This window comes from Numenius arquata, chromosome 14, assembly GCF_964106895.1.
Source record: "Numenius arquata chromosome 14, bNumArq3.hap1.1, whole genome shotgun sequence".
Taxonomy (NCBI): Eukaryota; Metazoa; Chordata; class Aves; order Charadriiformes; family Scolopacidae; genus Numenius; species Numenius arquata.
Window position 1 is genome coordinate 13,218,273 of NC_133589.1, and position 25,012 is coordinate 13,243,284.

General features: G+C 44.6%; 1 protein-coding gene across 1 annotated transcript in view; it reads left to right on the forward strand.

Annotated features, from left to right (window-relative positions):
- The first annotated feature begins 9,423 nt into the window (after positions 1–9,423).
- USP7 (ubiquitin specific peptidase 7) overlaps positions 9,424–25,012 on the forward strand; it is a 72,910-nt gene continuing 57,321 nt past the window's right edge. The window contains exon 1 of the mRNA XM_074158620.1: positions 9,424–9,585. Coding sequence (XP_074014721.1) covers positions 9,504–9,585 — 82 coding nt within the window. The 5' untranslated portion in view covers positions 9,424–9,503. The remainder of the gene's footprint in view (positions 9,586–25,012) is intronic.

Below are 25,012 nucleotides of genomic sequence, written 5' to 3' on the forward strand. Positions count from 1 at the left end.
ACTGAATTACCAAAGAATCATCAAATAAAAGTGTCAGTCCTTCTTCACTTGCAGCTGTAGGTCTTCCCAGATTTGAAACCCAGCTGAACATCACTCAAAATCTTCTGCTTATTCTGATCTGAGGCCAGAAGTAAAAGATTTGCCTTTGTTAGAAAGCTCCTGACAAGATCTTTAAATATTCCAACCTCTTGAGGCTTGGTCTGTGTTGAAAGATGGCTTTTGCTCCTTCAGCATCTGCGGTGGAAGACCTCTGGGACTGATTTCCTTGAAGCTACTCAGAAGCATGAAATCCTATTAATAAAGAAGAATCCCTCTCCCCTGCTGTGACAGAAGCATTCAGATGAGGCCATGAGCTAACCCTTGGCAGAATCCTCCAGTTTGATGGTGATAGTTTATTGGGCCTATGGATGGAAATACAAAAAAGCCATCCCATTGAGCATATAGAAGCACCAAATTAATGCTTTTGTAGAAGACACTGCATGTTAAGCTATTAAGGAAAAATTTTAATAAAATTTAAAAAAAAAAAAAAGGATCGAGACACCTTGAGCATTGAGACAGGAAGTATAATGAGTACCAACAGCAGTCTGCCAAAACACTGAAGGAGCCGCCAGAGAAGCCAGGGAAATCAACTGTCAAGGCAGGTTGCTACATGCATCACATCACTCCAGGCAGCAGCCTTCAACATTGGGAAAGCAGCGATGATTCTGCCAGGTACAGTCAGGAAGAAATGATGGGGGATATTAAATATACACATATATATGTATGCTTGGTGGAAAGGGTAAGTGATGACCATAAGAATACTGCTTTTTCCTTAATGCAGCGACTGCAGACGTCAAGGATCAAATAAAAAGTTATTGAAAATTATCTCACCCTAAGTATCCCAGACCAAGAAGTGAATTCTGACCAGAGGCTGTTTTTAAAAATGATCAATTCAAGGGTTTTTCCAAGCACGGCATGTCTGAAAATTTAAACTGATGATTCTCTTTCCTCCACATGCCCTACTACTACCGACTGCACCATGCGTCAGAAGTATTCCAAATAAAATATATCTAAGACTGCCCAATAAATCTTTTTTCCCCCCATTTTTTTTCAAAAGAATTAAATGGTTTACTCTTGCTAAAAACCAAGCTCAGCCAAAATGTAGCCTGAGTGAAAGGCCACTTCACTTCCACTAGAGTGGACATAGGAGGGGCTGCCTAGAAAGCAAGGCACGCTGAAATAATGACAGCCAGCTTTAAGCTGCGATGTTAGCACCAACTGAATGTTTAAGTATGTTTCATATTCAAATAACAAAACAGCTTGTATTAGATATAATTAATATTCATTGCTAAATATTGAGAACAAACAAAGGTAGTCAGATGCCACGTTTGGCTTTGACTTCACCACTGTGGAAATGTTAATTCATGTTCTCATTCTCCCTCCCACACTCTATTGTCAGTTCTCCTATGTTCTTTAAAAGTCCAGCTTCCTAAACTCCTCCGAATGTAAACTACCACTGATAATAGGAAGAAGTGCAATTATGTGATTCCACCCGCAAACAATTCCACCAGTTTCAGTTCCATTTCAGGATCCCAGTTAAATTCATCCTTCCTATTTTTAAGTCTTCAAATGCAATTGCCCCAGGGAGCCTTCCAGATGTTTATCTCTGTGCTCCCAACCCTGCTCTTTCTATTTCTCTAATTGGTATCTTCCCCCTCTGCAACATTCTGCACAATTCTGGCATTGCTGTGGTGAGAAACTCCTCCTCCTCAGACCCCACATATAGGAGCAGTTTTCTAGCAATTAATTATCAGTCTCTGCTCAGATATCTGTAGCAATCATTCCTCTGCACATATGCCTCTCTAAAGTATCTTATAGAGGAGGAAACCTGCCCCCCCCCAATCTCATTTGTTTCTTATGGATTTTATGACAAAAGGCTAAAGATACCTTATTTTATTCTGTCCTGGGTTTTTTGGCTTGCTCGCACTTTGACCTCTCCAGCTTTGCTAGCTGGCAGACAGCATAGGAAAAGCAGGAGGATGACAATGAAAACAGGGCTTGCATCTGAACAGTCAGAGGGCAGGGGTTTCTAATCAAACTCCTGCTTCCTCCTACTGAACTCAAATTCCTAATAACACTTAGGAGACAACTTAGCTCTGGCAGCAGTCACGTCTTTATCAAAAGCCAAAGGACTTTCACTTCAGTAGTTTCTTAGAGGAACAATGAAGCTTCATAATTCTGATATTCCTTTCACACACACACACTCAAAAAAAAAAAGAAGGGGGGGATGACGGGACTTTTTTCCATTTTACTGGGAATTTCTGACCTGAAATCAAAACTCAAGGCACTGAAGGACACTGCAGTGGTTCTTGGATCTGTCTGCACAGAGCTCCCTGCAGGATCAGGGCTCTCATTTGGAAGTGATAGAGTCATGTCTTCTAGGACCTAGTTTTATTCACTTCAAAGCAAAAGGTGTATCTTCCCAAGTTCATCTTTAAAAAGTTTCTTTCTGTTATTAGTTTTACTTCTTTTAATTTATTCCGTCTCTAGGATCTTTTCTCTGCCACAAATCCACAAATGGATTAATTCAGTCAATGGTGTAACATTCATTCGAAGTAAAAATGCCAACTGCAGATCTCAGTGGCTGTGTTTTATTTAGCGATTTTGTGACTAAAGATTTTGTGAGGTTTGCTTGTTAAACAGTTTACAAGAACAATCCCCAGTACCGGAATCTGATCCATCCATGCAGACTCCGCTGACTTCATTGGGTTTGCCTGGGCTGATTGAATTGCAGGATCAGTTCCTACATTTGTACTGAGCTCTGCCAGATTGTAAATACCACATTAAAAAGAAATCAAATCTATGCCTTAGCATACGAGAGATTGTTCTAATGTGATAGATAAATATTCAATGTAGCCATAGCATCACTTATGCTTATGCTGCCCCTGCGCTGTCAGAATAAAAGCAAAGAGCAGGGTGAAGAAGAATCAGTGGCAGAGAGGAGGTAGTCATTAATGTGGACTCTTGAAAGAAAGAAAGGATTTGTGGTGGCAGGTCTGATGAAGAAGGTAGAGTAAGGAGGTAAGGAAATGGCATGGGACAGATGGCTCTGTAGGTCTCAGGCAGATGCATGTGCTGCCATCAGCTTCATGGTGCACAGAAGCTAAACTCAGTATCCAAGTGGGGATTTGATGTGCAGACAGTTAAGGTACCTTAACCAGAAAGTTTCTGTTCCTGTTGTCTTTGAGAGCTCTCTGGGCAGGGGGCACAGAAATTCTCTGGTATCTTCCACAGCTGAATAGACAAGTGACAAACATGTTACAGGTGATCCTCGCTTTTGATGTCAAAAGTCAAGAGACTTAAACAACAGGAAACCTGCAGCAGGGTGATCAATTGCTAGGCCACGCCAGAATTCACCTGATTTTCATCCCAATACTCTGTGCCACCTTTCCTTGGATGTCTCCAGTCCCAGAACAGCAACGTGCACATGGGCTACGAGGCTGCACATGCGTTGCCTGTCAGGGCACACGCTGCTGATATCTGCATATGTAACTGCAGACGTGATACGGGGGTGGCCAGAGCACACAACTCACTTCTTTGACATATACACAGTTCACATTGTGGCACCGACAGCGAGTGAGCTGCTGTATGACCCGTGATGCACAACAAGTCACTTCATCCTGGGCTGCCTGTTTGTAAATATGGGGATCTTAAACACCTCACCTCCCTTACAGAGGAGGGCACATATAGATTATTCAAACACCACATTACAAGCATTTTGAGAACCTCTGCAGCTGGAGGCGCTTCAGCAAACAATGCACGCCACATGGGAGGCATCAGTTTTCTTACAGGCAACCCCTTTCTTCCACTAAAAATATATTCATTTTAAAAAGAGCTGTTGCGAGTATACCTATCTGTTATTTGGAGCTATTTGTCACTTTGTGGAAAGAAAAGCCATGAAAGTTGGGAGTTATTGCAGTATGTTGAGGGTTAGAAAAAGTGGAAAATACATTTACAGTACATGAAACTCCATCCAACCCACTATTTGTGCAACAAGTTGTTACAGTTAAATACATACATTGCAGCCAAACAAATTGTCTAGTTTTCCCATCTGATTTTGTGCCTTTAACAACATTTTCTGCCTTTTGCCTGTTGCGTTCCTGTCTCATGCACTGCAGGAGGTTCGTGATTATTTTCTTCCCCACACTCAGCTTAAAAGTGCTTTTCACAAGAGCAGCTGATGGCCTGGTTCAGCTGGAAGGTCTCTGATTTGCGATTGCATTAACTTAGAGCGCCTGGGACATCGGATTTGATTCTTTGGCTCCCTAAATAAGGTCTCCTGGGATCCACCTTTCACTCTTTAGGTACAAAGCAAGTCGGGCAGCACTAACAATGGGGCAAAGCATCAGAAGGACCATCAACAAGGGAACAGAGAGCTTCTGGCAACAATAAGAATATTTTAACTACTTTTATCACTGTAATGCCAAGTGTCCCTGATCATGGATACAGGACAAAGGAGAAAAGCTGTGAGAGGCCAGAAGAGGCTGCCTGAGCAGGGAAAGCAGCCTGTGTAACTGCGGGTATGGTGCCATGAGTGCAAACTCAGTGTCTTGAGGAAGCACGGTGCTGGCACGGGGACACGTTTGCATTACTGTGTATTCATCCAGAAGCACAGTAGAGTAAGCTGCACAAGTGGTAACCCCAGTTTTGCTGGTTGAGTGCATCTATATTAAGGGTGTGTGCTGGTGTAATTGCCCTTCTGTGATTACATGGCTATAAATTTCCTTAATTATAGACACGGCCACCTGCATGCATTATGTAGCACCATAAGTGGTGCTGGACGTAAGTGTAGAGACTGACCAGGACAAGACATCTCTGAAGCTGAAGCCAGGGCAGCAAATGGAACCAAGTGGGAAGCCAGATTTCCTGAAGCAGCCAAGAAGCAGGGAGGAAATAAGCAAGACTGGCAGAAACACTCCTGGTCCAGCAGATTCTGCTGTGGGGCAGAAGATGGACTAAGCATCCTCCTCCTTTCCTTCAGCCCAGTTTTCCGTGGTTCCCTCAAATAGTTTTCAGGCCCTGCTGAAGATGGGGTGTATTCCAGGGCAGAGGCCTTCAGGAGCAGCAGCAGGGCAGGGTGAGCTCGCCGGCTCCACCATGGCCGTGATCTCTCACCCAGAGGGCAGAAACGCTGTGCAGACACAAGGCTCGCTCTGGTTCCTAAAGGCTCAGCCTGGCACACAGGCAGATGAACACTGGCTTGTGAATGTTTTAAAAATAAACAGCCTGAGTTGGATTTATTTTTAAATTTCAGGGAGGCTGGGGAGCAGGTCAGCCTCACAAAAGCAAGCCCATTTCTTCAATGGCATTTTAAAGATGATAGCACCTTTTTAACTTCATCTCTCATGACGATGACTAATGTGGAGAGAATGCCGGGAGGCTGCAGCTGGTCCGACAGCCCTATTGACCCCAAGAGCAGCAGAGAGGGATCTCCTGCACCTACAAATCTACGACTGTGACCTGGAGGATGAAATCCTTTGCTCAGGTGCAGCTTCACCAGATTCCCCAGTGCTTTGTGTGGGCAAAAGGGCCAAGAGGACTGGATTAGTTGACAGGACAGAGGCCTAAATTTAGCCAAGATTCAATAAGTGGGTGTAGGAAATGAAAGGAAGGAGTGGAAAAGGAAGGACAAGAATAAAAGCGATAGGAATGGATACATAGACTGTATTCATCATGTTCCCGCTCATGATCTTTATTTTTATTTTTTTTAAATATCAGTAACCCTTGCCAGGGATTTGCCCATCTCTTCTGCACAAGGAATTTGCCATCAGAGCTACAGTAGATGGGAATCACTTGCAGAGGGATGTGGCTGTGGAGGATGGGGTGTGCAGCGCAGAAACAGATTTATTAAGAAAATAGAAGGCATTTATGGAACAGTTGGATAAATAAGCAATTGGATATCAGTGCTGGAGTAGAGGCTGGGTGAAATGCCGGCAGCAATGATACAGCCAGGTGGTTATACAAAAGATGACCGTCTTGTACTGGAGAAAGGTGAAGGGCAGAAAGTTTCAGGAGGGAGAGGCAATGGGCCAGAAACATTCAGCAGAAGCATTCTTCATGTAGTTGGGATAAAACGTTAGCATATGTTGAGATCTAGACTTCACCCTAGGCTTGGCAATTAATAAGATTTTTATTTCCTGTCTAGAAACTATCAAATCACAATGCTACAATCATTGGCTGATGGTAAAAAATGGCTACTATTTAATTATTTCAGAAATGCATTTGAGATTATTAAATACACATACTTAAAATTTATTCCCTCTTAAATACAAGTGCCTGAATTCTCAATGGATTCTTTTTTTACTCACAGCTATTTTCACACTATATAAATGATGCATTTTCACATGTCTTTTCAAAACATTATAAGGTACTTTAGTCCATATTATAGTTGGACTCTGAAAAGATGAAGTTCACTCAAATTATGAATATACAATCAAGTACTTGATTGCAATATGCCGTCTTCACAAACCGCTGATACATTGTTCCTGTGTCCAGTCACCTACAGGAAAATTCCTGCCTCTCCCTTCCATACCACCATTTCCACAGCAAAGGATTTGTACAGATGAATTTTGCCCAACTTCTGCTCCTCTAAAACAGTAGAAAAATTCAACAATTTTGGAAAATTAGCTACCTTAAAATGAACTGAAGCTCAGAGAACTTTCTGTATATAAAAGAATGTTTTTAACACCTATGATAACATCAGCTTATGGTTAACTCCAGGGACTCGTTCTTTGCAGTAGTGAAATTGTTTTCCTCAGTTGATCCATGCCCACAAACCCAATGCCCATGGTTGAAGAATCAGGTAATAAACCGTAGCCACCTTCTTCTGACATACTGGTTCATCCTGTATTGGGGATCACTTGTGGAGGGAGGACGGAGGGATGAGTTTAAACCCGTGTATGATTTAGGAGGTTGGAATGGAAGTCATTAGGAAAGAGCAATTGTTCTGGGAGGTAATTATAGGGAAGACTGGCAGTGGCGAATTCAAAGTTTAGGATCCTAAGAAATTAAAGATATGTGCATCAATCTCTGTCCAAATCGCTGACCTAATCCCCCTTTTTTGCTGAGATATTGTAGCCCCAGATTTAGCAGATTTGTCATGTCAATGGCAACAAACCTTTTTCAGGTTTGTAAATAGTTTTTTGTTTAAACAGCTTTCGAGAATTGAGAGGAACAACAGGAAAAGACAGAATGTACTTTTTGGAAGGCAAACTATCAAATTAACTGTTTTTAAAACCTGATCTTTCCACTAATATCCTCGACTTCCCTTATTTTCCCTCTTTCTAGCCCTGAAGTCTTACAACTTAAGGTGGTGCTTCAGATTTGTAAACTATTTTCTTTTCCTGCCCACCCCTGCAGCCTCCCCTGTTGCTGAGAAGGGGCCAGCTGGAGCCCACACAGGCTGGACTTGTCCCCTAGATTGGTTTTGATTTGTTCGGTTTATCAACTAGAAAAATAAATAAACCTGTTCACTTATCCACTTGCAGTCAGACCAGCATTGCCTGCTCGGGTGCGTTTCGGTCCCTTCAGGAGGCCCGATTTTGCATGTCCTGAGCTCTTCCCTTATAGAATCATAGAATGGTTCGGGTTGGAAGGAACCTTAAAGATCATCTAGTTCCAACCACCCTGCCATGGGCAGGGACACCTCCCACCAGACCAGGTTGCTCAAAGCCCCATCCAACCTGGCCTTGAACACCTCCAGGGATGGGGCATCCACAACTTCCCTGGGCAACCTGTTCCAGTGCCTCACCACCCTCACAATGAAAAATTTCCTCCTGATACGTAATCTAAATCTACCCTCTTCCAGTTTGAAGCCATTACCCCTCGTCCTATCACCTTCAGAGACTATCCTGCTGCCTGGGCTTTCCAGGACCGTGAAGTAAATACTGGGCTGTTTAAAGCAGCTCTCCACAGCCTTCCACCTCCTCTTTCATCCCTAAGTGAAGTTGCTCCCTTCATTGCTCTAACCCCAGAGTGGGCCAGCCAGGTGGTATTTATTCACCCGCACCCCTTCTAACAGAGGAAAACAGATGGGACCCTTCCCTGGGAGGGACCACCTCCTCCATACAAGGCATATGACAAACAGTGGCATCCAGGCAAGGAACAGCCCTGTTTACAGCAGATTTCTCTCTTTCCATGTCATACAAACACGTCCGTTACCTGCTTGTCCATGCCATACAAGCGCGATGGCCCAGGGACGCGGGGCAGCAGGGTTCCCTGACGGGGGACGGGGTGATCCCAAGCAGGGCCCACCTCGCACCCAGCCGCTGCGAGTGCTCCCTGCCCAACTGTGCCCCGGCTCCCTGCAAGGCCCTGGGCCGGCCATGAGCCCCACACCCAGCCACACACTGGCGGGCCAACGGGCAAGGGGCTAAACGCGCCCGTGGTGGCCGTGGAAGGCTCCCGGTGCCCAGCCCTCAGCAGGCCCCGGCTGCGGGGGGCGCCGCCCTCGGCCGCCAGGGGGCGCGCGGCGTCGGTGGGGCGCGGGGGGCGGCGGGGCGGACGGGCCCGAGCGCCCGCCAGGGCGGCCGTCAGGCGGAGCCGGGGCCGCCGCACCGGGCCGGGCCGGCAGGAGGAGGAGGAGCGGGTCTCCGCCGCAGCGGCCGGGAGGGGCCCGGAGCCTCGGGCAGCGGCCACCGCGCGGGGACCCTCGGCGGCTGCGGCGCAGGTGGCAGCTGCGGCCTGCGGGGAGCCCGGGCCCGGCCCCTCTGGCCCCGCCCCTCCGGCCTCCTGTGGCGGCGGCGGCGGCAGCGGCGGCTGCTGTTCCCGGGGCGGCCGCGGCGCTGCCTCCCCCTTCCCCGGCTCGCTGGGCTGCCCCTCATGCGGATGTGACATTTCACGGCGTTTACCGCAGCCGCCATTTTGAGACAGAGAGCGCTGGCGGCGGCCGAGCGGCAGCAGCGCGCCGGGGCACAGGCAACGGGGGCGGCCGGCGGGCCGGGAGCAGCGAGCCGGGCGTCGGCCAGCGGCTCTGCCGGGGCGCTGGGGGGGGCGGGAGGGCAGAGGAGGGGCCCCGCGGCGCCTCCCCGACTTCGCAGCGCCGGGGACACCTCGCCGGGGGAGGGGGAAGCGCCGGGCGCCGCCGCCGCCGGGCCCTGACTCCTGGTCTCCCGTCCCCCCCCCCCCCTTCCCCTCCTCCCGGTCCCCTCCCCTCCGGCCACCCCGGGGGAAGCCGCCACCCCCGGCCGGTCCCTCCTCCCCACCCCTTTCCCCCCGACCCGGGTGCCGCCGCCGAGATTGGGCGAATAGCGAGCAAATACGTGCGCGTCTCGCTGCCTCCGCCGGCTGCCCGCTCCCTGCCCGCCGGAGCCCAGCCGCAGCCCCCCGAGGCGGGTGCCCACTCCCGGCCGCTGCCCAGGCCCCGCCGCTCCTCCGCCCCTTCCCCTCCCGACACAGGCCTGCAGCCCCCAGCGGGAAAGGCCCAGGCCGCCGCCGCCGAGCCCGAACCCCAGCCCCAGCCCGACATGAACCACCATCAGCAGCAGCAGCAGCACCAGAAGCCCGGGGAGCAGCAGCTGAGCGAGCCCGAGGACATGGAGATGGAAGGTAAGGCCGGGCCCCGCGCCCTCAACTCCGAGGAGAGTTTCCCCCCGCGCCCCCTCCTGCCCGGCCGCCGGCTCCCGGGGCTCCGCCGCGTCCCCCTCGGCCACCTCCCGTCCTCCCTCCGCGGTAAACACGCGCCCGGCCTTCCCCTCCCCTGCGAGCAGGGACGGCCGCCGATCGCAGTCCGGTGCTCGGCCGCGGCCAGCCCCGGCAGCCGGGGTCGGCCCTCCCGGCTGCCCGGCGGGGCTTCGGCGGGAGCGGGGTGGGGGGGGGGGGGAACGGAACGCCGGGGAAAGTTGGGGCGGTGAGGAGTAGTGCGGGGCTGGGGGAGGCGGCCCGGGGGGGCTCCGCAGGAATTTGCATGGCGGGAGGGGGGAGGGTGCGGGGGAAGCGCGGCTACAAAAGGGGGGGACCCGCCGCCCCGGGGCCAGGCGTCCGGCCGTGAGCCCGGACCTTCGGCCTGGCGGGCAGCGGGAGGTGAGGGGGGGGAGGCTCGGTCTGGAAGTAGTTGTGGTACCGGAGGAGGGTTTGGTGGTCTTGGGGGAAGAGGAGGGGGGGGCGGCCGTCCCGAGGGCTGCCCGGCCCCCGCTCGCCGCAGGGTGGGCTGCGGGGCCTAGCCCGGCCCGCCGCCCGCGTCCCCCGCAGCCGCCGCGGGGCGGGCGGTGGGCTCCAGCCCTGCCCTGCCCGGGGCCGTGCGGGGCGGCGCGGCCCGGCCCGGCCGCTCATTGTATGCAGGCGGCCACGCTGCTCGCCATTTTTAATTAACCCTCCTCGGAGGGTTATTTACAGAAACGGCTGCCGGGCGGGCCTAGCGCGGGGTCGGCGGGCTGCGCTGGCCATGTGTAGCCCTGCACAGCCCGCGGCCCGGATCCTGCACCGTCATGCAGTTGCGCTGGTTCCATAAAGGAGGCACTACATTTTCAGGCTTGTGCCCTGCTCCCGTCCGGTGTGGTCGCCGGCGGTGCCTTTAGCGTTTTCTTTTGCATCGTGTTGTTATTTTTACACGCCGTCCCCCCTCCCCTTTGAACAACAGCTTCCGTCTGAATTCAACGATGCAAAATTATTTTGGGCAAATGTGCGACGGGATTTTGTTCCCTAAGGAAGGGCAGCCACAGTACGCAGCTCGTAGCGATGGTATTTGACTTGGAGGTCAAAAACACCAACTACCTAAATATCGTTTAGAATGCCTGGCTGTGAAGACGCCACTTCTGTTATAGGACCGTTTTAATCAACAGTGACATAAATATTCAGCAACAGAAGATATTTTACTTGGAAACGTGATAATCGACTTAGCAAATGTACGTTTCAGCTAAATAATAGCCATTGAAATCAGGAGGAGCAAAGGTGTTTTAGTGGAAGTTTGTCACAGTGACTGTGAGATTACATTTCAAGATTAGAAGGTCATTACATAAAGCCTTGCTTTCTTAAACGTAAATCTCTATTTCATAAAATAATAGCTAAAACTTACTTGCTATTGGAGCAACTGTTTTTGGGTTTGCTTTAGAAGAACCTCCAAACTGGTGTTTATATACTGTGTGACGAATACGTAAATGGAGGTGATTTAAAATATACCTCATATTTGTTTGTATGCATCCAAATATTAATGTCTTGTAGGTTTTGTTTTCCAGCAGATTGTTTGATAGCCTTTAGCAATCTGCTTTTTCTCAATGTCCTTTTCAAGTCCTTTAGAATATTGACTGTATTTAATGTTTTTATTTTGATTTTTGTGGGCTTGATGCTCTACCAATCTGGGCATGCTGTGAAAAGCTGAACATTTTTATGCAGTATAAGGTGTCCTGACTTCTCTGGATCGCATCCCCTCTGACAGTGGGGGTACAGGAGTGCAAAATGCATGCATAAGTCCCTTTGATGGTTGTGGAAATCTTACGGTGGTGGCCACTTCCATTGGATGGGTGAGGAAAGAGTCTCTGCATATATCAACATAGTGAACTGAGAATACAGTGTTATCTCAAAAATCTATTTGAGATCTATTAGACTGCACACAGCTGATTCCGGGTGATGTTATGATCATGCTAATTTGTCAGAGTTTACAGAACTGTCCATTTATGCAAAACCAAAAAAGTTTAGCCTTTGGAGGCTTTTTTGGAATACTTGATTTTTCTTAAGAAATGTGGTAAGTTTACAAGATTGCAGAGATCAGATTATTGCTAACTTGTATTAAAAGTTGACATCATGGGTATATATTCATTTAATGGGTAAAACAACGTTCATCATCTTAATGTATGGGTGTTTGTGCTTTCTTGAGAGAGGTGATTTCAAGCAGTGAGGAAAATATTTAATAACCTGTAGTTAGCTTAATTTTAACGTGCACAGAACAGTGTCGGATGCCATTCTTCAGTGAGTGATCATGTTAGATTTAGGAGGTATGTGAAGAATGCGCAGTGGAAAATTGCACATCTTGATTTTGAATTATGTGGAGGTTCACTTATTCTGTGTACAGCTATGCTAGATGAACAATTTTTTGATGAGTGAAATAACCATTTCGGATGTAGTAATATAAGTGTGGGATTAAACTTTAGGATTAAATCAGATACGGTATTTTGAGTGTCTGCTGTCATGTTCCTGTTTTTCTCCTTTCCCTTATGACTAATTCACTCTTCCTTGACGACCTTGTGGATGCTTTGAGTAAATGGAAGCAGTACTAGACAGGGCTATTGGACTTCAGGAGGGAGGAAGACATTTCCTTTAGGAAGAAAAAGTACCGAATGTCTGCGTCATGAAGGAAAGAAGCAATGACAGCCTTGACAAGGGGCAGGTACCTGCTCAGCGGGACCAGGTGTGATGCAGGCTCACTTACTGCAATACTTTAACTAGAATGCTCTAATGTTACAAATCACCGTCTTATTTAGCTGTCTGTTACCTGTGGATGTTGTTTGTAATCAGCTGTAGCCTTACTGAGGCTTGGCAGTAGTGGTATGTGGACAGAGAAACTTTAAATTTGTGAGAACTGCCAGAAGAGGTTGCATCCCTCGGCTGAAGGCAGCCGCTTCCCTGGCTCGGGGTGCCGTTGGACAAGCACAGCCTTTGCTGCTGCTCCTTTTCATTTCATGTGCCACGCCAGTGATTGGACTAGTGCACCTGCCTGAGACTGTAAAGTGATCAAAATTTAAAAATAAAAGGTGGCATTTTAAAGTGTAGTTCAGGTTTTTTGTTTGGTTTAGCCTGCAGCCCCATTTAGTGTTGTATGAATGTGGTGAAGATTTGGCATTGGGGCGGAAAGGAACAAGAAGGGCTCCTTGAGATGGCACCGATTCTGGCAGTTATCTGGCCAAAGGTCGTCACTTGTCCCGGATTTTGTGTGCGCTCCTCATCCATTGCTGCATAAAAGCATGTGATTCTGGCTGCCTTTGGGCTGGAACAGAGTGGGAGTGTGCACATGAACCGTTGGTGCCTAAGTTTTAGATATATTAACAGTTTGGGGTGGTGATTAGTAAATTATCCTGTAGAAATTCTGAAGAGTTTATTTGTATGCTAAATAAATTTAGTGGAAAAAAAATAATAGCTTTTCTGTGCTGTAAGTAGGGTGTGGGGGTTGCTTTATCATGCAAGAATTAGGGCTGTTAGTTGCTAGTGAGTTGCTCTATAAAGTGTAATTGAATCCAAGTCCCGATACTTTATATATACTTCCTCTGTAACGTCTTTTCACAAATGTGTCTGAACTTCAAAGAACTTGACTTAATACAAATCTAGAGTTACATATTTCATTAAGTTCTTTCCTGGAAAGTCTTACAGCTTAATAACTGTACATTTCCCCTGTTTATAGTTTGAATCTGCTTTTTTGTAGGTTCAGCCTCTGCCCATAGTTCCTTACGAACGTTTGCTTTGCATTATGGAAGTTTCTCTTCTGAAATAAGCCAGCACAAGCGTATCAAGCCAGTGTCACAGTCCCTGAACACACAGTGACTGGTGGTTCAGGTTGCACACTCATGTTCTCCTTGTGTCAGCTCTGCAGCCTCTCAGGCAATGCCATCTTTGAAGTTTTTCCCTAGCTAGGGCAATTTAAAGTTGAGATTTGCATTCCAGGTGAAATTGTGGAATGTGTTTACAAAGAACAAGAAAAAAAGAATACTGACGTGTCTGTGTGTATGTATGTGAAAAGTTGGAAATTGCACTTTCCTGCAGTTTCCATGCAATTGACGGTTTGTGTTGCTTCCTGTTCAGTCCTGGTTTGCTCACTACTGGCAGAATTTACTAGATTTCTGACCCACTGTGTGATACTGGTCTCAAGTACGTAACTAATTCTTTTTTGCCTGTCTTTCTGAATGCTTACTTCCCTCTCATATTTTTTCCTCATTAGTATTCTTAATTCCTGGCAATTTAATATCATTTGAATACATAATACTGTGTTCATTTCTTTTTTTTGCCTGTTTCCATGCCTTTCTCCTGAAGGCCTTTTTCCCTGAGCTCCTTCACTGTCTTCTGTATTGCTTCATGATAAAAGTGATGAGAATATGCAGACTAAATTCATCATAGGACTGTGGGTGTCTGCCTGTTTATATGTTCTTCCTGCCCCTTCCTATCTCCAGCCTTGACATTTTTCCATGGAATAAATGATGCTCAAGTGAGGGGAGATAAAAAAAGCCGATGCAGCAGACAAGAAGAAAATTAAATTAATTCTGAGGTTATACCTAGAGTGAAGAACCAGGCCTGGCCTCTTATTCCCAGTAATGATAATGTTTAATACCTCTGCGAAACAGCATGCTTGGCCTTGGGTAAAGATGTGCATTGCATCGTTCTCGGCTCAACGCTTCATGCCAACCGAGAAAGCAGCATCGGTGACTTTGGAAGAGTGCTGGCTGGGTCTAGAGTTTCTTCTGTGCATTCTTCATGAGCTAGGTCCTCAACAGGTCGTCAGATTTAGTAGACTTTCTGTGAAAGAGAAGTGGAAATGGTGGAATAGTGGAAAATGTGTGTAAAATTCAGAGGGAAATATAGTTAGCATGCTATTCAGGATGAGCTATATGTATCAGACTTCCTTACTCCACTCCAGTTGTTCCATGCTATTCACTGAATTCAGAAGAGAAGTGAAATCTGCTCCCTGTCATTACTAGGTAGCTATACTATGTAGCAAGTTGTGTGTATAAAAGAAATATAAGCCCAAAATTTAAAAAAGCAGGTGGAGACAGTTGTTTGAGGCTAACTGAATCAGTTTCATTGCTGCAGAATAATTTATCACAAGAAAATCTAAACAGTGCATCTAGCCTTTAGCAGTTAAACCAGTTTAACCAGTACATCTTGCATGACATCATTCGATATTTGGGGTAAGGGTGAAAATGAACTGGTTTAGAGCTTGTGAAGCATCCAATTTTTCTTAAATGATAATAAATTTAAAATAGGGCATTGTTTGCTTTAGCTTTTCCTTTGAGGTGTCTCAGATCAGTTGCTTTAATTTAACTTTGTCTCTTGTGGCTGTAGAACGTTGATTGTGAAAGTGTAAAATACTGTGTGGCTTGCAATAAAAGGCATTAGTAATCCATAGCAAGTGTGCTTTTCCCCCTCAAATACATATGTATATTAATATATATAAAATCTGCTGTGTGCTAGTTTGCCATTAGCAGCGACAGGATTAACAGTTGTTATAAAGTGTCCTGGCAAGTAGAATGGGGGCTGGAGACTGGCTGTCTTATTTGTTAAGTTATTAAATACGTGGTGGTGTTTTCTGAAACTTTTTTTTAATTGGTAACTTAAGATAATATTTTACTCTGATGATTTTAGCGTTTTAATTTGATACATTTGATACAAAGAGTAAAAGTGCACCTAATCAGTGGCAACGGCTGTAGTATAATGTATCTGTGCATATTGTTGCAGGCTTAGACTGAACACATTTTAATATTTCTGGTAAACCATTTTTTTTTTTTTCGGCTTGGCTTACTGAGTGTAGAAAAACAAGCTCTGTAAGTTTAGAAACATTGAATGGAGTCTGAATGACTTGCCAGCAAAATGAAGAATGGTCAGCCTGGAAATAGTGTTTTATTCTGACTTGTATTTGCCTAGTTTCCCTAGAGGGCTGAGATTTTGTCAACTAGAAATAATTAAGCTGCTGGAAATTAGTGGACAGATTTTGAAAATACTGAAGCTGTACTAAGTATTTGCAGTTTGGGCAAGACAGTGTTAGTTTTTTACCACAGTGCTGAGGAATCTTTGGGATTCTCTTCAGAATATAAAAACACATTTGAAGACTGTTTTATATTGGATTTAATATTCATCTGGAATAGCACAGCTTGATTGTTCAGCGTAACAGCATGTGCATATCTCTTAAAAATATGGAGATTAAGCCTAATGGTAAATTTTGATAAAACTAAAATTCTGTGATGTAATCGGCATAGCATATCTCAGTTTGTGTTTTTAATTGCTGTTTGGCAGCTTTTTAAAATATTACCAAAATAACTTATTCTTGACTCATTTAATAGTGAAGATTTAAACAAAATCACCACGCTTTGTAGCATCAAACATCTTGGTAGAGCAGGATGTTCAGTGTTTGCAAACCTGGATTTCTCCCTGACTGCAGCAGTAATGTGAGCTCCAGAGTGATACCACCCAGAGAAGGTGTGCCAGGAGCATTCTATTTAAATTGGGGAAGAGAAAACACTAGTACCTCAGCTTATTCTTGTGTATATGCTGCTGTGAGGAGATAGACGGTCTTCAACACGTCCTGAACATCTTGGGGTTTTCCGCATTGGAACCAGCACCTCAACTTGCACTCCAAAGCATATTGCAAGCCAGAGGAAGATGATGTAGAGAGTGAGCTGGAATGTCCTATGAGAAGAAAGTTCAAAATACATATATATATATATATATTTTTTTTTTTTTTTAGCAGCACTGCAGTGTTTTGCAGTCTGGAAGAGGTGATGACCTGTTTTTTTAATATTCATACCTCTTTGATATGAAACATCATAGAAGTGCTGGAAAACAGAACATGGAGCTTTCTATTTGATATTTTAGGGGACTGAATGCACTCCAGTAGAACTTGATTTAAATGCAGAAATCTGTGAACATTCTTAAGGTCATTTTTCATAATTTCCCTTTTCCTAGTGTAAATAGGGAAGGATGTGTAGGAGTATCACTGGTGTTCACCATAGCTCTAAGCTTGATCATCTGCTGATTTCACAAGGTGCAACTGTAAGGATGTTCTTAAAAAATATGGCATCTCCAGCTGTGTGTGTGTGGTTTTGTAAAGATCTAAGGAAAATTTTGTTTTAGGACTCTAAATGTGATGTTATACAACAATTGGATGAATTTCTGTTGGGCTGTGTTTAAGAAGAATGGTTGTGTGTTTCCACAACAGAGATTTTCCTTCCCATATGTTTTGGTGTGTTATTTTCTAACATCACTGATGCTGTTTGGCAGAACTTAGATGGAGATTCTGGTAAAAGTATGAGGGTGGAAACATCTATTAAAACTTGGTGAAGGTTTAAATTGCAAATTCATCTTCATGGGTTAATATTCTTACTGTTAAATAGATCAGGCAGGGGTTAGTGGTGTAAAGTTGTTTCATAAAACAGCTAATTTGTGAATTAAAAATGTACAGACTCTACATTTGTAGTAAGTAAGTTAATGAGTTGATACATATAAACATTATTTAAGAGAAGTGAAATTACATTTTAAAGAAATGAAACAGACTTCCCTGTATAAGATCAACACATTACTCTGTGACTAGATAAGAAATTTTTGGTGTAAAACTTGCTTCCGAGCCATGAAAGTAGTGGATAAATTGCGGACTACAGTTTCGAGTCTAGGCCATGGGGTGATCTGTCTGCACTCGTGGGCATCTCGTGCGTGGTTGCCTGAGCCAGCTGTCCCTTGGGACCCACCAGCGGCTTGGGGATGCTCTGTGGGCTGGGGAAACCCCCCAGCTGCCCTGCACAGGCATGGGGCAGGCCTGCCACCCCCTCACGTTGCTCACCTGTGCATTTAGCCCTTATCTCTTGGTAGAGGATGAGGACTTTTGGGTAGGCGTTTTAAACTTGCACGTGTTCTGCATTTCTTCCACTGCACTGGACATGGTGGTGGCAGCAGCAGGGGGCTGTGGCTTGTAGTGATACGAACGTTCTGGTTTGTAGGTGTTAAGATCGGAAAGGTTGGGTGCCTTGCATCTGGGATCTGTATTATCATGCATCACTATTTAATCCATCAGTGGTGATAAGGACCATCACAGATCTGGTCCTACCAGGCTGTCCCAGCCCCTGTGTGACCGGAGGAGTGTCTGCGTTGAATTGCGCTTGTTTAGCATTATACAGTTTTTGGACAGCAACCTGTTGCATTTTTTTTATCTTGATAGCCTCTGATTACTGGAAAAGACTGAAGACATTAAAAAGTGTTTGGGGAGTGATCAGCGTCTTCCCCCCCACCCCTTGGCCCCCTTCCTCCCCATGTAAAAATACTGTTTGTTTTGGGCAGTCAAGGCAGAGTTGGCAATCCTAGTCTGGGGCATGGTGGTTTCTGCATAATCTTCAGGTTTTTTTTCAAGAACATAGATACTTCATTTGGAGATGGGGAAGAACTTGCATCTCCCTTCCATCTTGCAAAGCCAGGCAGCTCTCCTGCTGCAGCTGACTCTTTGCTGTTGCTGTTTAATAGTCATGAAATACGCCTCGGTTACCTGTCACTAGAATGTTTCTGGTAACCATAATCAGGTAAAAATTTTTAGACACAAGTTTGCCTTCCCAGCACGCCTTAACTATTCCATTTAGAGAAATGGTTGGTTTGCTTCTGTTGCAGATGTTAGAGCTGGGTAGACGCTCAGATGCTGTTGCACGGGTTTACAGGCTTCAAGTCCCAAGACAATGTGAGATGTACTTTCTTTTAAAAGGAAATCAGCTTAAGCAAAGGCTGTGTGAACCCTCTTTTATTGTTCATTAAATCAAGCTAAGGATAGTTAGAATTCCTTCGTCACTGGGAGTAGCAAGGAACTGACCTCTTCTAAAGAGTTTTTCACCTGGTTAAGCGTTAGTTGCTTAATAATATTGAGGGGTGAACTTAATTTCTGGAGAACAGTAGATACTATTAGAAGTTTGAACACAGGTAACTCATACGTGTCTGTGAATGAGACGAATTGAACAGTGGGTCACAAGCTACATGCGAAACCCTCCTTGCTATTAGTGGCAATTACAGCAGTGGTGTTTCACAATTTTCTTCTGCTTTCCTTTCCCTCTTCTCATTCTTCCTGTGTGGTTTTTACCTCCTCTCTTTCAGTCTGACTGTTTCAGATACTTCTTGGACTTCAACCCTGCTCAAAAAAAATCCAGTACCCTTAAAACTAGTATAATGTCTTGCAATCTTTCTCTTGTGTCATGAAGGTAGTAACCATAAGCATAATTTTGGGAGGTTTTATTTCTTTTTTCCTTTTTAAAGTGTCCTTACAGTTGAGGAATTAAAAATAAGCAGCAGTAAAATCAACCCAAAATCTGCCAGAAAGCAAAACTTACTAATTATTTTTTTTAAGTAGTTTATTCTAAAAGTTTAACCACAGGATTTGATAATAAGTTTTTGTTTTTTCAAATGTATTGCTTCAGCTTCATATTGATTTAAGGTATTTTCTTGTTCTCAGCAGATTTGTCTTGTGGGTTTGTTTTTTTTTTTTTAACCTGTTTTGTTCATTGGGCTCGTGCTGTGGTTTACAACCTGTGCCCCCCCCCGGAGTGTATCGTCCGACGTAGGAGAGGGTTGGTGTGGGAGGGAGAGGGTCCTTAATGGAAAGGATTCTTGGGGTTTCCCTCTGAAGGAGGGAGAGCTGTTTTGTCGAGCTCTGCTGGGGAAACCCTCTCTTCTTCTTGACAGAAGCACAAGATTAAAGGGGAAAAATAATTAAAAAGTTGCACAAAAATTGATTTCATTTCACCTGTGTCCGTTGCCCATTCATGAGCAGCCCCGTTCAGCCATGATTTTGTTCTGTCCCCTCTGCTTTGCTGGAGATGTGGTGGAACCGGTGGGTTTTTCCCCAGCCCCTGCAGCTGAGCGAGGCGCTGAGCTGGCTCTGGGGAGGGCAGGGTGCAGGGCTGTGGATGAGCCTGGGGACTGGGCGCCTGGGCACGGCCGCTGAAGAGACGTGTGTGAAACCGCAGCATCTGTCTTCAGACTTTTAAACTTGGGCTAAAAACGCTTCAGATTTATTGGTCAGTGACCTCTCTTCCTGGATTAACGAAACATTCTAACTAATTTTTTAAGACCTTCCAGCAGCCTTCGATATAATGAACCAAGAGGTGTTAACATTTAATGCAGGGGGAGACCGTGCCTCAAGTGGTTCCCTTCGGTATGTTTATCTGTTGGTTGTCTTACAAATTATGCATGCCCCAGAAGCGTTTGTATAAATCCATATTGCAAACTAATAATGAAGATGAATCAAAATTTAGATACTTTGTGGCACCTTTGAAGAACAAAACTGAAGTCAAATCCAAGAGAAGTAGTTGATTGCTTGAAGTACAGCATAATCCAGGTGTGAACATAAACCATGGGAGCCTTCCTAATGCCTTATGTGTCCAAATGTGTAAACACATGCTTTTGCTAGTAAGGTTATATTAGTAGCACCGAATTCATTAACACGGAGCACATCTTCAGGGCCTGTTTTATTCAAGATTATTATTGTTGCTTACCTTTTGCTTAAATTAGTGTAGTGGAAGCCCACTCGCAGCTAGGTGCTTGTGCTAGATTTCTCAAATTTCTTGGGAGTCAGAGGCATGGAACATCTCCCTCATCCAAGGAGTGTCTCTGAACTGGTGCGGTGCCGGGTGGCTGTGGTGTGCAGCAGTGCAGCTGAGGATAGTGCCTGCAAGAAAGAGGAGTCCAACCCAAAACTGAGCACAGGCTGCAGGGAAGATCCTGCATTTTGGTCTGGGCACCAGACTTCATTATATGAGATGATGTTCCTATGCTTCTGGGAGGCAGGAGAACCGTTTGTGTCTAGTTCACTCTAACACTGCTACAGAGAAGAGCTATCTTCTAGAGCAGGTTTTTTTGACCTCTGCGCCTCCCTTTTGCCTCCTCACTTGCACTGACAGAACTGTGTGGGAGCACATGGTAAATGAGATGAATGAAGAGATCTGAATTTAAAATAACTTCCTTATTTTGGGTTTATTTTTAACCTCTCTCAGCTCACTGCTCTGCTTTGTTGTTTGGCCCCACAAGCAAGTGGGTCAGCTTGACTGAGGAGGCAGGAGGGAGAGAAAACTCTTGAGCCATTAATAACTTCTATAACTTTTTTTTATACTTCCCCAAGACCTTTATTTGACACCTGGGCCTGTCTCCCCCAAAAAACGCATTGGGGGACAGGGCAGCAGTGAAGTTCCAAGGGTGAGTATCAAATCCAAGCTTACAGAGCACTTAGTGCAGACACATGGTTTTACCATTATAAAAATTGAATGTTGTTCAGATGCAAACCACTTCTGGGGATGAAATTGTTCCCATTGCAGGTCTAATTCTAAATGTCTTCACTTCTGTTACTTTTTTTTTTTTTTTTTTGTGCACAAGGGTATTCCTTGTAGCTAAAAATAGTCTCTTGCATTTTCCAACTTGAAGATACATCTGAAGGAACTCTGCTTTCTCACCTATAGTAAGTGGTTTACTATTTTCTGATCTAAGTACCTATTAAAAATCTCAAAAAGTTAAATCATAATCTAAATTTATTTGTGAGGATTTTAACCTCCTGTCCAAACTAGCTTTTTCTTCTGATATTCTCAGCACAAGTGATAGAAATTTGCAGGTTGAATTCTGACCTGGAGTTGGTGCTTACTGCTGCTGTTCTGTCAGCCAAGCTTTCTGGCCAGTGTAGTGGTCCTAATTTAAACAGGAGCCACTGGTTTCTGGAATGTGGTTGGATCATACAAGTTTTTAGCAGGTCCATTGAAAAGAAATTTCAGAGTTAACCTGCTCCCTAATCTGGAAAGTTTACAGGGGAAGAAGCATGAAATTTCAGTAATTTTAAATTCAACTTAAAGTATACCTACTGCTATTAGCATCATGTTTGCAGATTAGTTTTAAGAATATAAAAGTCGTTTAGTACCGACTGGCTTAATGCTAGACAGGGTCTAGTTAGTGTAGCTGGAGGAAAATATTGGCAGAGATTAAACGGGCTAATGTGAATTTTTGATCTCTCATTTTTAATATACCTTGAAATGCACATTAACCACCTCAGATGCATGCTTTATTAAATCAAAGGATGGGTAAGGATAGGATATACAGTAAAAGTATTTGAAATTTTGGCAGGATACAACTTCGTAAATAGGGAGATATTTGTGTTTTCTGAAGTAAGAAATTTTTTTTAAGTGGAATTGCAGAGTAATTCATGGCTGATTCCTACCCTATATATGGACAGTTGCACCTATGAAAAGCTAGTTAAACTCACGGTGTTATAAACCCCTTCTTGGTGGCAGTGTTGCACTTTGATTTCTACATGGTGTTCAGAAATTTGGGGAGGGGTTGTTGATTTGGTAACATACTTCTCTGGTGGGGATGCATTGCAGCCCCGTAGCCACATGGTGTGCCAGGCCAGTTATAATCTGCCCACCATCCTGTTACTGGCAACGCTCTTTCCTGGGGAGCAATCTCCCAGCTGGGTGATTTGCAGGGATGGCAGAAGCCCGCTTTATGCCCCTGTTATGTCTCCTAGGTGAGGGTACACCAAAGGTCAAGGAAGGGATGCCTTGGGAGAACAAGCTTTGAAAATAGGTCAATACTTCCAAAAGAGTAATTTTGTCCTGCCTACTGGTCCAGTTCAGAAGAGCACCTGGAGAAGTAGGCAGCTGAGAACAGCTGCAGCCTTGTCTAGATGCTGTTAGGATCTGAGAGATGCCTGCACATTTTCTCCTGCCACCACTGAGGAGATGGTATGTTAACTGCCTGCCAGGCAAGGAGTGGCAGCAGCAATCAAATGGGTAACAAAGAATTTCTGGTGGTATATCTTAACTTCAGAACTTTACCTTACTTCAGCTTACGTTCAAAAGGTAGCTGTATACTTGGTTATATTGAGGTGGTTATTGTACTTCCTCGCCCTACCGTATTTCTCTCCTGTGTAAATTCACTCACTGAGATCTGTAATTGTAAGTCACATGTTGTGGTTGAATGCATGGAGCTGCCTCCTGGATCTGCGGAGAACTTTGGACTGTCACTGATACTCATCAGCAACAAAAGCTATTTTAAGATGGTATTTTAATGGCAATTCAGTACCTGAACGTATCTGAATAATTGGCGTTATGGCCTATCCAGAATGTGTAAGCACTTGCAGTGTTGTAAGATTTAGGAGAAAATACAAATAGCTGTAGCTATGCCGCTTGTAGAGGTGAGAAATACCTTCTCCTTTCCACAGAGCTCTACCAGTTCTTTCAGATGTGTTTTTCAAGCAACGCTAATCGAATACAAGGATTAGAATTAAGTTATTGGAGCTGTATTGAAATATGTGTTACCATTGTAAAAAGTTTAAAAAGCACCAGTGCAGACAGCAGCCCGTACCACTGGCAATAACAGCTCTGTGTACGTGCCGTGCTTTCCTCTGATACTCTCACTATTTATAAACAAAATTTAAAAATGTAATCTGGTCTTGAAAGTTCTTAATTGACCTAGAACTCGTGCTTTTTGTCTACTCTTTCTCTTTTCTGTTTCCACCTTAAGATAAAGTGTGAATCAAAGTGTAGGGGTCATTTTTTTGATGCCAGATAAAATATCGTGTGAATTGACTATTACAATAATAGTAATAGTAAAACAATACTACATACTGTAAATAATACCAATACTATTTGTGATTTTATTCCTCACTTGTAGAACAGAAAGTGAGAAAGCTGTATCTTGTTTGATCCAATCTTTTGCCTGTTTGCATACTTGTTAAAATTGATAACAGAAATCACATGGAAACTGTGCATGGCCAGCAGGCTTTTTTATGCTCAAAATGCCACCCCTCTAAAAATACTTCATATTTTTATATTAAAAAAATTAAAAGGGAAAATAAGGTATAACCATAGTTGTAATGTGCAATTAATGCAGAACAGGCAATGCTGTCATATAACAGGAGTTTGTCACTTAATGCATTTTTTAGCTTCAGCTGCAGAGGGATGCTGTAGTTCTGCCAGAGTGGTTTGGACACCAGTGTCTTGAGATATAGTTTGCATGTGTGCAAATAGATGGGGGGTGTGTTTAGTGGTGGATCTGGAATAACCTTTCCTTTTCCCCAGTAGCTAGAGCTCAGCATTCAAGTGGATGTTCCCTGTGCAGCTCAGCAGTGTGAGTTGAGTCTCTCTGCCTCAGAAGGAAGGTCACAGGGACTTGAAGTGTGCTCGGACTTCAAGAATACCAGATTATATGAAGTGATAGGGAACAAGCACTGTTGGCATTGAAATTCTTACACTTATAGCCTTTCTGTTTGCTTGTGACATTCACGGAGTTGGTTGCTGATAGCATTTGCAGAAAATCATGAAAACACTTTCCCCCCACCCCTAGAAACTTTAAAAACAAATTTGGCTGTGAGCACTGCATTTATTAGGCGGGTATGATGGCAGAAGCAATAGTAAAAGCTAAAACCAGGTGTCTGTAAGATGTATTTTAAGGTGTTTCTCTTTGTTCTGAGGTCATTTATTCTGTCAACACTTTGAAGCAAGTATTTTAATTTTCAAAGAAGAGAGGATAGCATTTACAATGGTTTCTAATGACAGAACACTTTTTTTGCCTTTGATTGTGCAACCCAGCAGTAGTGGGTGTGATGTTTATCCTGTACAGTCTGGTCCTTGCGATGGATTTCCTCTCTCCTGCCATACAGCTGTGCGTGGGTTAAGTCGCAGGGCCTTGTCCTGAGAAGGGGAGTATGGAGAGATCCTACAGCTTGATTGAAGTTCTCTAATAAAATCCCAGAGATCTCTAGCATCCCACAGATAATCATCTGGATGTTTAGTGGAGTGTCTTGTTTACCCAGGCTGTCCAAGCCAAAGTGAGACAGACATCTACTTGCCCTATTCCATGGCTGTGTCTTTTTGGTCTTTTGGGGTTTCTTTGATCTTAAAAAGTGTGCTGAAATTGCATCAATAGTGAAAAATCCACAAGGACATTAAAATACCTGAATTTGGCCATATGAGTTAGAGCAAATCAGAACATGTGTATATATGTTCTTTTATTTTAACATTTTTACAGTCAAAGGAGGGGGAAAAAAGTATATCTGCTAGGTAAAAATCTAGACAGTGTACTGTGTCTGATGGGGTTTGTGAACAAGCTTAAACAGGTAAAGACTCTCCTGTTACATGTGCACAGATAAATTTCCTTTTGAGTAGCTTAGCTGTTAAAGGTATGCCAGTGTTGGGTTACCACCCTGATAAACACAACACACTGCTGCTCACTTACAGGCACCTGGGTTTTGTAGGTGAAATTACTGAATATTGTATCAAAGGGTTGGTTTGGTTCTTCTGCTGCTCTGAGTGCTGTGTCCCGGAGTGCGGCT